This window comes from Diadema antillarum, unplaced genomic scaffold, assembly GCF_040938485.1.
Source record: "Diadema antillarum isolate AM-2024a unplaced genomic scaffold, OU_Dant_1.0 scf00000015, whole genome shotgun sequence".
NCBI lineage: Eukaryota > Metazoa > Echinodermata > Echinoidea > Diadematoida > Diadematidae > Diadema > Diadema antillarum.
In genome coordinates, this window is record NW_027270904.1 from 3,841,869 (window position 1) to 3,856,289 (window position 14,421).

The 14,421-nt window shown below is 38.2% G+C and overlaps 2 protein-coding genes across 2 annotated transcripts in view; both read right to left on the bottom strand.

The window, feature by feature from the left end:
* The window catches only part of LOC139724655 (activating signal cointegrator 1 complex subunit 3-like), a 106,689-nt gene extending 102,662 nt beyond the window's left edge, over positions 1-4,027 (bottom strand). Inside the window, exon 1 of the mRNA XM_071635788.1 lies at positions 3,425-4,027. The gene's annotated coding sequence lies outside the window, so the exon portion shown is untranslated. The remainder of the gene's footprint in view (positions 1-3,424) is intronic.
* A 5,795-nt stretch (positions 4,028-9,822) lies between these two features.
* The window catches only part of LOC139723933 (activating signal cointegrator 1 complex subunit 3-like), a 57,709-nt gene continuing 53,110 nt past the window's right edge, over positions 9,823-14,421 (bottom strand). Inside the window, exons 41-42 of the mRNA XM_071635137.1 lie at positions 11,569-11,731; positions 9,823-10,284 (exon numbers count right to left, since the gene is read on the bottom strand). Coding sequence (XP_071491238.1) covers positions 10,103-10,284; positions 11,569-11,731 — 345 coding nt within the window. The 3' untranslated portion in view covers positions 9,823-10,102. The remainder of the gene's footprint in view (positions 10,285-11,568; positions 11,732-14,421) is intronic.

The window sequence follows — 14,421 nt, forward strand, 5'->3', positions numbered from 1 at the left end:
TATGACTTGGTAGCTCTGTGTGTGAGAGAGTCACACCTCATGCACGTCAAAGATCCCACTTCATTTATTCCTCGCAAAGAGCAGGGTGTTTAGCCCAGTAAAGTGGTCCTGCCTTATACATCCAACTGGACCCCACGGAAGACCAGCTATTGTAGCTCAATGTGGGCTATCCAGCCATCTTCTTATAGTCGTCGGTTGAGAATAAGGCCGTTAAGTTGCTACTAAACCCATAGGCCCGAATTTACGAAGACCATGGAGCGCCAAGTGTCGCATGGAATATTTCGTTACGAAATCAGTCATTTCGTCGATAAAATGATTATTTTGTAACGAAATGACAACATTTTGTAGCTAAATGAACATTTCGTCCACGAAATGGTGATTTCGTTAACGAAACGGTCACTTTGTTGACGAAATGACCAATTTCTTAACGAAATATTCCGTGCGACACTTGGCGCTCCATGGTTTTTGTCCATGGTTTAAACCAAGGTTTCATTTGTACCACCTTCGTGAATTCGGGCCAATGTGTTCAAGACAACTTAACGCCCTTGATGGAAATTGAAACAAACAAACAAACAAACGAACATAAGGCACTGTATAGGCCTACAGACGAGCATAATACGGAAGGTTGGCTGACACCTCCTAAAAAAAAACCACAACCTATTCCGACTACAATGAAACTGATAACTTGAACATTGTAATATATGTCTTGTTTGTTGTTTATTGCTATCTTATTGGTTTACTTTTGCGGGAGTATGTGAGATCATTGTGTATCAGTTTGTCTTTATTGATGCATGCATTGTCATTATGTGGTTAGTGTTGGGGCGTTGCCAGCATGCAGTATCATCAAGAAATATGATTAGATTGTCAAATATCTTTCCTTCTCATTGCGTTGTTGTTGTGTTGCAATAACGGATTTATCCTATTAAATTGATGTAGTATACAAATAATGAATGTTCAGGAGTGCAATGGGCAGAATATTCATGAGATGAAAGATGAAATGATCCATTCAACGAGGCACACAGTCGAGTTGAATGGATCGATGTCATCTTTCACCGAAATATTCTCTATATATTATATAATGTATACACATGAAATATTCTGTGTATTGCACGAATTGAAAAGAAATATTGTTTTATATATAAAACGTGTAAATATATCTTTGTCACTTGAGGCTTTATCAACTTAGAATTATGAGAAATTATGAGAATCATTTGCAAATAAAGATTATCTGTTTAAGTCTGATTGACCTGAAGAAGTTCGTTTCTGAACAAGCCCCCAAGTAAAATTCAACTGTTCGTAGAGTGGTTTAAAGATTGGGAAATCAGTATGTTCTTGTAGCTAAGTAGCGAGGTATTTTGTAATATTTTTGTCCTTACGTTGATTTGTAGTTTTGTTATTGTTTGAGCTGCTTCACGCCTTCAAGTTAGCTCACTGCGGAGAAACATTAAAGTGCTAACTTCAAGAGTAAGATGTGTTTTAAGGAACGATGTTTTACGCTGAATCCAGTTACAAATTTTCGTGTCGAATCGCGTGTGATTATGACTGAAGAAGACATAATTATCTTCCAGTTCTGACCTGAAACCGAAACAAGTGATTACATTATTCAGCGTGGATTCCAGCTCAGTGTAGGCCAAGTTAGCAAGGCAATGAAGGGAAATACCTTGGTTGCTACGATGATTATGTTAACTGTTGGTATTTTTGCTAGGCAAGAACCGGTATCAAAGCAAGTAGGGACCTATAAGAGAACCGGTTTATATAATATTTATGGTAGCTATGTATAGCTGAATGAGTAAAGCCGACGAAATATATCATTATGTGTCCATCAATAGACAATATAGGGGCCTACAAACACTCAAACTTGTGTTAATGGTCACATGTCTGTAGCGGCTATCTTATACTTTATGCAGTTACATGAAATCTTCCCCCTGGAGACATACCGTGTTACAGAACCTGTGTGCGGAGGACACCTGCTGAACACGGCCAGCGGCATCTATGCACTGTATATCCCTTTTCGGAGCCAGCCAGACAAAGACAAAAAGTATCAACGACAAACAAACAAACAAACAAACAAACAAAAAACCACCACCACCACCAACAACAACAACAAAACAAAACAGGAATTCCTTCATTTCATAATCACGTGTTTTTGCGCAGGCTACATGAAGTTGATAGTTATAGAGCCTATACACTACTATTAATGAACATTCATCCGTTAGTGTATGTGCATGAAAACCGCTTGGCATCCATACACATACATCTGAAATGTGTAGGGCCTACATCCATACACGTAAATACTTGTATACTGCATGCAGGAAAATTAAGATGGCCACCACACTGTCTATTGATAGTGGCTACCCGTTTACAAAGGCACCTTTTTGTGCTTTTCTTCCGCAGGCGCTGCTATACATGTACATGCATGTATTTTAGGTTTAATAATACTACGTATATGCGTAATAGGCCTATCACATTGCCTTTTTTATCAGTGTTTGTGTGTGTGTGTGTGTGTGTGTGTGTGTGTGGAGGGGGGGGGGGGTAAAGTTATATCCCGTTCCCCTCCCCTAGTTCCGCGGTCTGAGCATCGTAGGATTTAAGATTAAACATGGCTCTCTGAGAGACGGCATCCATTGACCACAATAAACAGGTTGCATGTCACATATTGTTATAAGGCAGGGCTAAACATCATCTGTTTCTCTTGGACCCGTTCGGACCACTAAAATCTTTGAATTTGACATGTTGGTGGCCGTAATTAAAAAGAAACGTAAGAATCAATTTCGAATTTTAGTTTCCCATAGGGCCACCAAAAGTGGCCTTTTCGGAAATTTGGTGGCCCTACATTATAGCGGCCCCGGGTCACCATTAATGTCGAGCTTTGACCGAAAGATCGGTCTGTATCTGTCCGTCGGGGAATGTTCCGCGGAGACTGCGTCTGGCTTCACGGATCCCCTCCGTATACAGAGGACAGCGTTAATGGCAAAATATAAAAGAGTACCCCGGACAGACGGATCTTTCTGTCTATGTCGAGCTCTGCAATAGGCATAGTGAAGCGAAAATTAAAGGGATGGCATAGTTTGGGTTGAGATGGGGGATTCAGATCTTGACCTTTAGCGAGACAACTAGAAACCACTTACGAAATATTAAAGAGCATAACTAAAATCGGTTTTGAAATTGTCGAGATATCCAAAAACAAAGTAAACTAAAACAAAGTCAAAGTGGTCCTAATACGAAGGTGGGTCCTCTGGATATCTCAGCCAATTCAAAACCAATTTCATCGAATAAACTGTGAATTCCTCCTAGAATTGTATGCTCTATGTGGTTTTCTCATCATCGCAAAAAAAAAAGAAAAAAAAAGAAAAACCTGATGCCCCATCTTAAACTATACAATTGATACTGACAATAATCCAGTACGGCAATAAACTTCACCTACCTATGACTGGACACTAAGCACACCGGCATTATTTCCACGTCTTCTCCATGAGGGCACACAATGATAATGAGGCAAAATCGTGAAATAGGCCCCACCGCAGTGCGCGTGCACCCACACTGCGTTAGCAAGCAAGGGTAGGTCCTAGGGTTAGGGTTAGGGTTTAGGGTTAGGGTTTAGGGTTAGTTAGGGTTGTATTTATGGTTAAATTGGCCGTTAAATTAGTCGAGGGACATTAGGGAGTCCTTCCGAGAAGAAAGGGAAGACGAAAGATGCTATGCTGTGGAAATCGGCCCCACCGCTGTATCAATTTCGCGTAAACGCCGTTTGGTGGGGCCACATTCACGAGTATTATACTGTGGAAGGAAGCCCCACCGCCGTGCTTACCTACCGATGAAATAATTGAATTCACGAGTATTTTATAGGCGAGCCGCCGTAGTAGTTAGTACGGACACGCAGTGGTGGGGCCTATTTCACGACTATGCCGATAATGATCACGAAACGAATATTCCAACTTGTATAGAGAAGAAAAATAGCAGTCTGAACAAAGTCACTGTCTCAGTCAGTGTCCACAAGAAGACAGTCAATGGAAACACGTAACGTCATTATCTGATCTTCCTGCCTGTTTGACTTAATATGGCTGTGTCATAATATTCATGCGCCGTAACTTTCAGCACAATAAAGCACATCATTAAAAGCCATTTGAACATCGTGTTACTTTATCCTTGCGCGTTAGTCTCCTAATGAAAGTTAGCTCCACTTGTGATTTATTATTCCCTTCTTTTTGAATGATTTAGTGATTATGCCTGAACATGACTGAACCAATTATCATGTCAGCTTTACTCTGTCAGAAAAAAAAAAACAAACAAACAAACAGTTGGTGTCAGTGATTTCTCTAAACAAGTTCAAAAGTTCCGTCATTTCATTAATCGGGTCTGCAGGCGCAAACTAACAGAACAAGTGGGCAGACTTCCTACAACACTGGGGAATCCCACAACACTGGGGAATCCCACAAGACAGTGGCTTGCACTACTGAGCAATGAACGCGTTCTCGAACGCGTTGTTTTTCTAGCATTTTCTGTTGTAAGGTCCTATTATTTGGGGAGTTGTGCGAGGTGAATATAAAAAGAGCTTCAAAACACTAATTAAACAAGTGCAGTAATTGAACAAGACAGGAAATTTCGTAATCCCCCTCTAAAACAAATATAGTAAAATGAAACAAAACAAATTCAACATAAAGGCAAGCAATTATCTCAGAACTACGTGGATGATCTGTAATCTGGTAATATACCAAGGAGGTTCGAGAAATGGAGTCACAACAGTCTTATTCGCTTTGATCCCATGCTAGAAGCTGCCATTCAAAAATATTTGAAGTATGTGCCAAACTGGATCTGCTGCTCAGATGCGAAGACAAGTGACTCGTGTCTCATTGCCTAATCACCAGCACCTTTCCAAGGAAGATTATGTCTTTGTGATGGTAATTACTTTACGCTATACCTACTTACAAACCATGGGCGGTAGACAATGGTAAAGGCACAGGAGTGCGCGAATAGAAATTGTTCAAATATTGCTGAAATCGATATCAAAATTACTCGACTGTACGTGTCTGTACGCTAATCTGACATATTAATTCATAAAGAACTATACTTGAAGATGATACCATATCAGTTTCATTTGGCGGGAATAAGGAGAAAAGTGATAAAACCGGCTTTCCATGAGGGTAAAATCTAATTTCACAAAATACAGCTCAGATTTACACTTTTGCACATATTTTCGAACGGAATTTACTTTTGTTTTATATGCTTTCATTAGGTGAAATTTCATTGCATTTGATATATAAACGAGTAGCATATACCAGATATTATGTTAGCGTTAAAAATGAATCTTCAGATTGCTCAGAAAGATGGCGGCTTCAAGCATCGAACATCAAAGGCACAAATGCACCTGTGGAATTCTTTTGTTCATCCATAGAAAACTGACACCTGATTGAATAATTATAGTCAGTTGTAACTCCATCTCTCGAACCTCCTTGGTAATACGATGAAAATCGCGGACACGTGTAGTGGAATCGACGATACACACTGGACATTACCACCTGCATTACCTTCCCCCCCCCCCCCCTTTAAATCAACATAATGGTTCACTTTTTATATGAATACACTTGTACTAGTATGTCTTGATGTTCAGCGCACATCGACATATGTTATATGTATAATAGCAGACAGCACCTTTTGTGGGCCGCGGAACAGCGAAAGGGATGGAGGAGTGGGGATCTTAGACCAAACATAATAGAAGGGAAAACGAACGAAAAATACATCTAGTAATAAAACAACAACAACAACAAATGTCTCAGTCTACACTTAAGAGAGGGATTATAACACAGATCCAATCAAAGTGCGGAGGTTCCACCCAAAATTCCACCCTCGCCTTCCCAGGCGCAGTGGGCATTAGGTCTCTACCACTGAGTCTAGCCAAGACGGATCCCGGCCTGGAACCCCTGCCAGAGCTGGTTGTTCCAGGCCATGCAAATTAACAGATCACTCCTTTTACTTTGTAAAATGTATTTTATTTGGCAAATAATCGGCATGACCAACATGCTTAGCGTGAAACAAAAATAACTCATCTACATACAACCTTTGTCCCCATAATTTTCATTATGTATAACCGTGCACGTATTCTGTACTCTAGCTTGTACTGCATATGAATCATAAATCATGTTTGAACACATCACTGTCATAAAATCTGCTCAACAGCGATAAGTTCTCTGATCATAGTACCTAGTCTTCCATCTCCCATCAAGTCATGGAATCATTTCATTGCAGTAATTATTACCTTGTGACATCAAATTGGCAACACTGAATGCTAGTGCACTCCAACATGTAATTATTCCAGAAAGACTTGCATGGAACTGATTTAATTCATGTAATATGTAAGAAAATATCAGAAAAAAAAATGGTAACTAGAATGTCATCTGAAATATCTCCTTAAATTTTCTAGATGTGTTGCCAAATTTAAGATCAGCTATAATATTTGCAAATTAGAGACTTGATGTTCTCCAACTAAAACAACAATAATGGTGTATTCTTAAAAGATCCATTTGTTTTACCTTACCCAATATTGACAATAACCATATAAACATGTATGCAAGATGATGATAAAAATAATAATACTCAAAATTATGATGATTATAATAAGTTGTTATTGTTATTATTATCATTATTATCATTATTATTATTATTATTATTGTCTTTATCATTTTATACTAAAAATGATAACAATAACAATAGGATACCGTGCTGAACCATAAAAGTGTGCTTTCAAGGTGGTTTAATAATAATTATTATCATTACTAGTATTATCATTGTTATCATTATTATCATTATTATTATTTTATACTAAAAATGATAACAATAACAATAGGATACAGTGCTGAACCATAATAGTGTGGTTTCAAGGACTTTACTGGTTATTTCCAGGCGACAGCGAGAGATAGTGTGGAGTGGTTGTGAGCCACTGATCTCTACAAGAAATAACTGGATATCTCATTGACCGAATGTTTTGAAGCCACTGTGCTGCCATCTTACCACACACATGCACACACAAAGTCCATACACTTAGCCTATGTACGGAGCTCATGACATCAAGTTTTCTCTGTGACAATCTCTGCTGGAAAATATTTTCTAAAGTGGGGGTCCAAAAAAAAACCAAAAACAAAACAAATTCACAAAAAAAGAAACCACACAAAAATACAAACAAACAAACAAACAAGGTACTCAGCGCATCTTTCTCATTCCACATCAGCGTTTCTTCAGCTGACAAGCAAAAAAAAGGGGGGGGGGGGGGGGTCTTCAGTGCCACTTCCGGGGTAAAAAAGAAGAAAATGTGGTGAAACCTTGTGTATTCCTATGAGCGGGTGCAAAAGTAGGGGGCCAGAGCCACCCCGGATCCACCGGCCCTGCAGTGCTGTGAGCAAACTGATCAAATCATTCCAATCATAGTTGAATTGACGAATGTTATGTGTGTAACAGAACATTCTTCAATTCAACTATGATTTTCAAAGAAAACTAAATCTTGAAAGAAATGGAGTTATTTGGTATCTTTACAAGAGTACAACATAGGCAACAGTAAAACTTTCATCACAAGGTTAAATTAAATATCTTTGCATTTGTTTATTTCAGTCTTGCACATATGCATGTAACAAGAGACATCACTGCCATCCGTGATGGTAGGCTCGAAAAAAAAAAAATCAAAATCAAAGCCACAAACAAGAAGAAAAGATGCAGAGGACATTAGATGGTAACTCATTAAAAAAAGAAAAAAAAAAGATGGTAACTCATTACTACATAACTTATACAATGTACTACTATTTTCAACATGGTGCGGGAGAAGAACACGTACATTATCAGAACAAAACATGCATACATGACATGCATACATAGATCAGTGGCGGATCCAGGGAGGACCGCAACTGGCGCACGCCCCCCCCCCCCTTTATTTTTTGTTGAAACAAAAGAAATAAAAAGAAAAAAATGGGGGAGGGGTGTGTGCGCCCCCCCTTTAATTTTGTAAACGCACCCCCTCTTTACGGAATTCCTGGATCCGTCCCTGTAGATGCAGACAATAAGGCATTTATGTGTACCATTTCCATTACATGTATTTTAGAGTGCTCACACTGTACATAATCTCAAGCACTTTGATGATGCCATGCAGTCAATAAATGCCTCTACTTTTTAACACTGTCACTAAATTCTATCGGTGCCCATGGCATTGACACATTGATAAGTCAACTGATATTGTTCACTGACCTTGAAGAATGACCTTTGACCTTTACCACACAATGAATATAATCTTAATTTATTTTACACTCACTACATTAAGCAACATGATTACTGGACTTTGCCTGAGGAAGTTATAAAATCTTTAGCTAAACTTCACACACATTTGATTTGATTTTTGAGCTTTCAGTCAGTAACTTCAGACAACCAACTGTTTACTGTATATGCCATATATTTCTAGAGGTTTTACTTAAATGAATTTACAGAGTTGGGTGCTATTTGCAATTCCAACAACATGCTAGCTAATTAACTGTGATCTTGACATGAAAGCAAACACATGACTATATTTCTCCATTAATTACTGTACCGGAACTCTATGATTACGAATGTAACCACTTGGAAATTGTTGGAAAGTCTCGATTTGTGAAAATCAGACTTGTGATATACATGGTGTATACAGTATTCAATTCTGCCCTTCTAACCAAACAATATATACCAATGGAACTTCTTGAGTTAATATCTGGTACATATTGCAGATCTATTCTCAAACTAGAAATGTTGCTATGGTGACTGGTACGCCTCCACCATAATGCATGATTATCCCAATAGGTCTATAGCAGCTCTTGTCAATGTGCGACAACAGTTTTACATTAACTGGCAAAACATTATAACAATATGCTTGTCACAAATGTGTTAAGTATTTATTTTCCTTTAAACTAGACTTAATTTGGATGGATGGCTAAATTGTTTAAGAGAGCAGTATTTTCATTTGACCTCTGACCCCATGGCACACAATTTTTCAATAATCACTAACTGGTAATATCCATTTTCACAATAATACTTTGAGGTACTGTCAAAAAATGGGGAAAATTGTGACATTTGAACATTTTCCCTCGACCTCAGACCCCATAATCAAAGTATTTCTCTACAGAATCATTATGCAATAATACATGTACATGCCTAGTTTTAAGTTTTGCATTGAGTAATCTTGAAGGTAGTGAGAAGAAAGTGTAATTTCAGCAGTAAGAAGTAGTCAAGAATCTTTGCATTTCAACCTGACCTTTGACCCTTGACCTTTGACCCCATGAACTAAAAATTCAGGCAGGCATTGCATGCACATATACAGTGTACTAAGCTTCATTATGATACCCTGAGCTATTTCTGAGAAACAGAGAAAAAGTGAAATTTTCAGATTTTCAATTGACTTTTGAACTTTGACCCCAAGGCACAAAAATTTTCCTGGAGAATCTTCATCTGGTAGTACATGTACACATTCATGCATTGCACAGATAGGCCCTTGAGAGAAATAGTGGAATTTTGAGGATTTAACCTTGAACTTTGCCCTACAAATTGTATGACCTTTAAACCTAATGACCCAAAAAGTCTATGGGGAATCACTTATAGGCAGTACATGTACATGCATAAGTACTAAGTTCCACGAAGATACCTTGACCCATTTCCCTGATATGGAGAAAAAAAAAAAGTGAAATTTTCAAATGTTCATTTGACCTTTGACCTTTAAGGCCATGGCCCAAAGCCTATTTCTATAGAATCTTTATCAGGTGATGCATGCATACACTAAGTTTCTAGAAAATACTCCAAGGCATTGCATGGATATGGGGAGAACTTATGAAATTTTGAGAATTTGACCTTGACCTTTCACTCTGACATTGATTGTGCACACCTAAAAGTTGTATAGGCACAACTTTGTCTACTTAGACATACATTTACACATGCCAAGTTTCATTAGGATACCTCAAACAGTTTTTGAGTTACGCTGTTCACAAAATGATTACAGCTGGACAGACGGACAACCCAAAACCATTATGCCTCTGGCGACAGTTCGTGGTGGACGCATTAAAAACACTTTGAGACGAAAAACTCTGGTAAGGCCTCTACCGGATGATCAGTCCAGCTCTCCAAGTTCTGCTTCCAGCTGCTCGAGGTCCGAGTCCAGCTCATCGGCGTTCATTTCACTGTTAATTTGTGTTTCGATGTCAGCCTCAATAACATCAAGGCATATGCTGTATTGCTGATCAAGTCCTACGTAGCTATCGCTCATGATGTAAAGGCTGTAGATCACACGGCCTATGGAAGAGACAAATATTATTAGTACAGTGGACCCCGTTATAACGGGCCAAAATATTACCAAACAGTGGACCCCGTTAAAACGGGCCAAGATATTACTAATACAGTGGACCCCGTTATAATCGGCCAAAATATTACCAATACAGTGGACCCCATTATAACGGGTCAGACATGGCGAGATATCTGATATCCTGATATAACATTGTGATTTTGCAAGTCTCACTTCTTTTATATTCTTTCATTTTTATCCTTGATATAGCCAGATATGCAATACAACAAGGACATTTCTCATGCAGCTCATTAAAATAGTTCCCTGTATGAGGGGTAGGGGAAGGGGGTTACATTGTCGTACACGGAGATGGTTCTCCGTCATTGGTCATGCATTAAAAATGGCACCAGTATTGAAGAAACATACACTACAATCAAATACTTTCATTGTTTCATTGAAGCTTCTGTGATAAATCTACACATTCTGCAAAGATTGTGTTGCATAATAGTTTCTTATGAACAGCATATCGTCTGTTGAGAATGAGAAGGGCTTTAAGTCTTCTCGAACACTATGGGTTATGTGGTCACTTAACACCCTTATCATTCTCAACCGACGATATCTCAAATAGCCTAAGCATAGTATACAGGTTGACAGATATGGGATAATTTTCTGTAAAATGTTATTTTGCTCTGTGAAGAATGGTGCATGATATCAGCCATGCCATCCAAATTTGCAATGCTTCCCTGAGGTAAGCCAGAACAGATCATTTGTAAAAATGAAATTAATCAATTTTAAGTTTTCTCTTCGAGATTAAAACACCTTTGAAACTTTAAAGAAAATAAAAAGGAGCAGTTGAGACTGTTCATTAGGTTAACAAAATATGGGGGGGGGGGGAAGAGGTGATATGAAATATGATTTTTTTTTGGGGGGGGCCTTGTTCTCAAACAAGAGGATGACCATTTTTGAAGATAATATTATCCGAAATAAAACTGTCTTCAACAAACTTTTGCAAATTGTATCATTTCATGAACTTGATAATCATTCTAAGCAATTCAGCAAACTTTATTGTTTAATTAGAACAGGGGTGATATTGAGGTTTGTTGAAAAAATCGGCAATCAAAATTTTCAGATGATTTTTAAACATGGAAAACGCGAAATGTGTTCAGACCGGAGGAAAATAAAATCTGAAATCACATTTACTGTAAATCTACAGAATATCATGCCCGTAAAAAGAAAAGTTTAAATTCATCGAAAAAAAGAGGATGTGAAGTCGAAGAGGATGTTTTCATGCTCACCGACTCGCTCTGGGGTGTAGAATGAGAGCTGGACCACCGTCTTCCCCCGGATGAAGCCGATCCTCTTCAGAGCAAGAAGGTCCTTGTTGTCGACATCGCCCAGGACCAGCCACCATCCCTCATCCTTGGCCTTGGGGAAGCGAGGGGTGTGGGCTTTGCTCTCCTGGGAGCAGTAAGCATAGGATGGGAGCAAGGTTCATTGAGTACGGGGTTAGGTGAAGTGCTTCCCGGACCTCTTGAGTTGCAGGTTGTGGGTTCAAATAACAGTCAACTTCACATAACATCTTTCACAATAACACTTTGACCCATATGCACACGGCATCGAATATATTCTCAATATGAGTTCTTGATATTGATATTGATATTGACACCAGTTAAAAGGATGGCATAGTTTTTGGTAGAGATAGGGCTTCAGTTCCAACTTTTTTTTTGTGAGATAAAGAGCATCTCATTTGTGAAATATCAAAAAGCATACAATTTCAAGAGGAATTCAAAGTTTATTTGATGAAAATTGGTTATAAAATGGCTGAGGTCCAAATAAAAGGAGGGGCCCACCTTTTATTTGGACAACTTTTTTTTACTTCTGTTTTTTTATATCTAAGCCAATTCAAAACTGCATTTCATCAAACTTTGAATTCCTCTTAGAATTAACTGTATGCTCTTCCATATTCCATAATTATATCAAAGTGGTTTCTAGTTATCTCCCTAAAAGTTAAAATCTGAATTACCCCCCCCCCCCAATACACACAATACTCAACCAAAACTATGCCATCCCTTTAATTTGGTGTTAAAGAGGAGAATTTCCAAGGGAGTAGTGGCATTGCTCCAGACAGAGTAAAGACATGACAAGTACTGGTAGCAAGATAGGAGAGATCAGTCATAGGGTAACAGTTGGTGGACCATAGTGCACGTATTGCAGTACACACAGGGGCAATAGTCATCATCACAATTATTGCAGCTATAACTATCATCTTCACTATTAGCCTTACCTGATGGAGAAAAGAGAAATTAAATTCAAGCTGCAAGACATTTTTCTTTCATATCTCAATGCAAAAAAAGAGATGGCTTTTAATTGCAAACTGTGTATACTGTTGGGGAAGTGGCAGTGTTAGTCAAAGCTGGTTCTTAATCAGAGGGGGGCTCACTTGGCGAACGGTATTTTCTTCCGGTAGAAATTCTTTTTGTATTGTATAACTCACTCGTTTTGCCATATATAAATTATTGCAACATTGTCTGGGCAACTTCATACAGTAGTACAAATTCAATATATTTGCTCCAAAAGAAAGCCATGCGTATTTGTGCTGGGACTGATTATAGAGCTCACACAGACCCAATATTTCAAAAGCATAAAATTCTGAAAATTGATGATATTGATTTTTTACAGACTGCTACTTTCATGTTTCGCTACAACATTCAGTGTTTACCTTCTTATTTCATGAATATTTTCCAACTCAATAAACAAATCCACTCCTACCCTACAAGAAATGCCTCCAATATTCTTCTTATAAATCCCAGAACTTGTTTAGCTAAAAAATCAATTCGGCACACTGGCCCAGACGTATGGAATTCTTTACCATTTCAGTCCCGTGCAATTCGCACGATTGGTTCCTTTAAAAGATTTGTTAAACATATGCTTGTTGCTAAATATCAGTGACTTAATTAACATATCCAGAACATGAATTTCTTTTGTTACTTGAAGCATCTCCATTCTATGTTGTACTCTGCCTTCTGTTGTAGGCATGCCATGGAATGTTTCTCTATTTTTATATACAGATGTAACTGGCCCGTACGTTGCTACACCCAGCCGTTACCTGGCAACAGGGTGTATGCACCTGCAATAGTGTTGTATTTGCACAGTGTGTTATTGTACAGTGAACGAGGAGTCTTTCTATTTCTCTCTCTCTCTCCTGTTCTTTCTCACCATCTTTCATTATCGCTGTCCCCTTCTTCTTTGTTTTTCTTTCTTAGCATCACCTGTGTACATGTCCGTGTATGTTTTGTTGTGTAACTGTTTTTGTTGTGTAAAACTAGTTTGTCTTGTTGTAGTTAAGTAAACCGACAGTTGGTTGAAACTGTTTATTCATTTATCTGTGTAAGAGGCCCCAATATCAAGCTCGGCTTACTGGGGATCCTCCTGTATGGTACCTTGACTTTTTGTTTATTATCATTATGTCTTCGTTCTTTGTCACAAAGATTTGATTACCTGTCATGTGCAAAATTAACCATGAATTATTATGAATCATGTGTTTATTTCTGAAAGTGATCAGAGTTGATTATATTGTGCCATACAGAAACAATAAAATGAAATGAAATGAAATGAAAAAAGGGGGGGAGACTGAATAGCAGTTAACTGGCACACAGATACAGTAAACAGGGATGTTTTTACCTTCACATTATGATCGCTATACCTTATATAGATTGCGACTTTTGATCACTGACTCAAAGGCTTGATCTTAAATCTCCTTCGAAAAAGAACATATTTTTAAAATTCTTTTTATCATCATTACAAAGAACATTCCCGTCACACTTTTAAAAGATACCCGACAGAGTTTTTAGGAAAACAAATTTCTCCCCGCAAAGCTAACTGACCCTTGATCTGAACCGAATTTGTTCAAGATATCAATCACTGAATCTACACCTCATGTAGCATACCTAGGTTTATTGTCAATAATATCCACGAAAGGAATTAATAAAGTCATGTTCACAAATCGGGGGTATATGAACAGATGGAAAGATGGTTAAATGGATGACCTGAACACATAATGCCTTCTACATCCTTGGGTTGTGGAGGCATAGAAAACAAACACACAAACAAACAAACAGACACACAGACAAACAAAGAAGTAAAGAGGA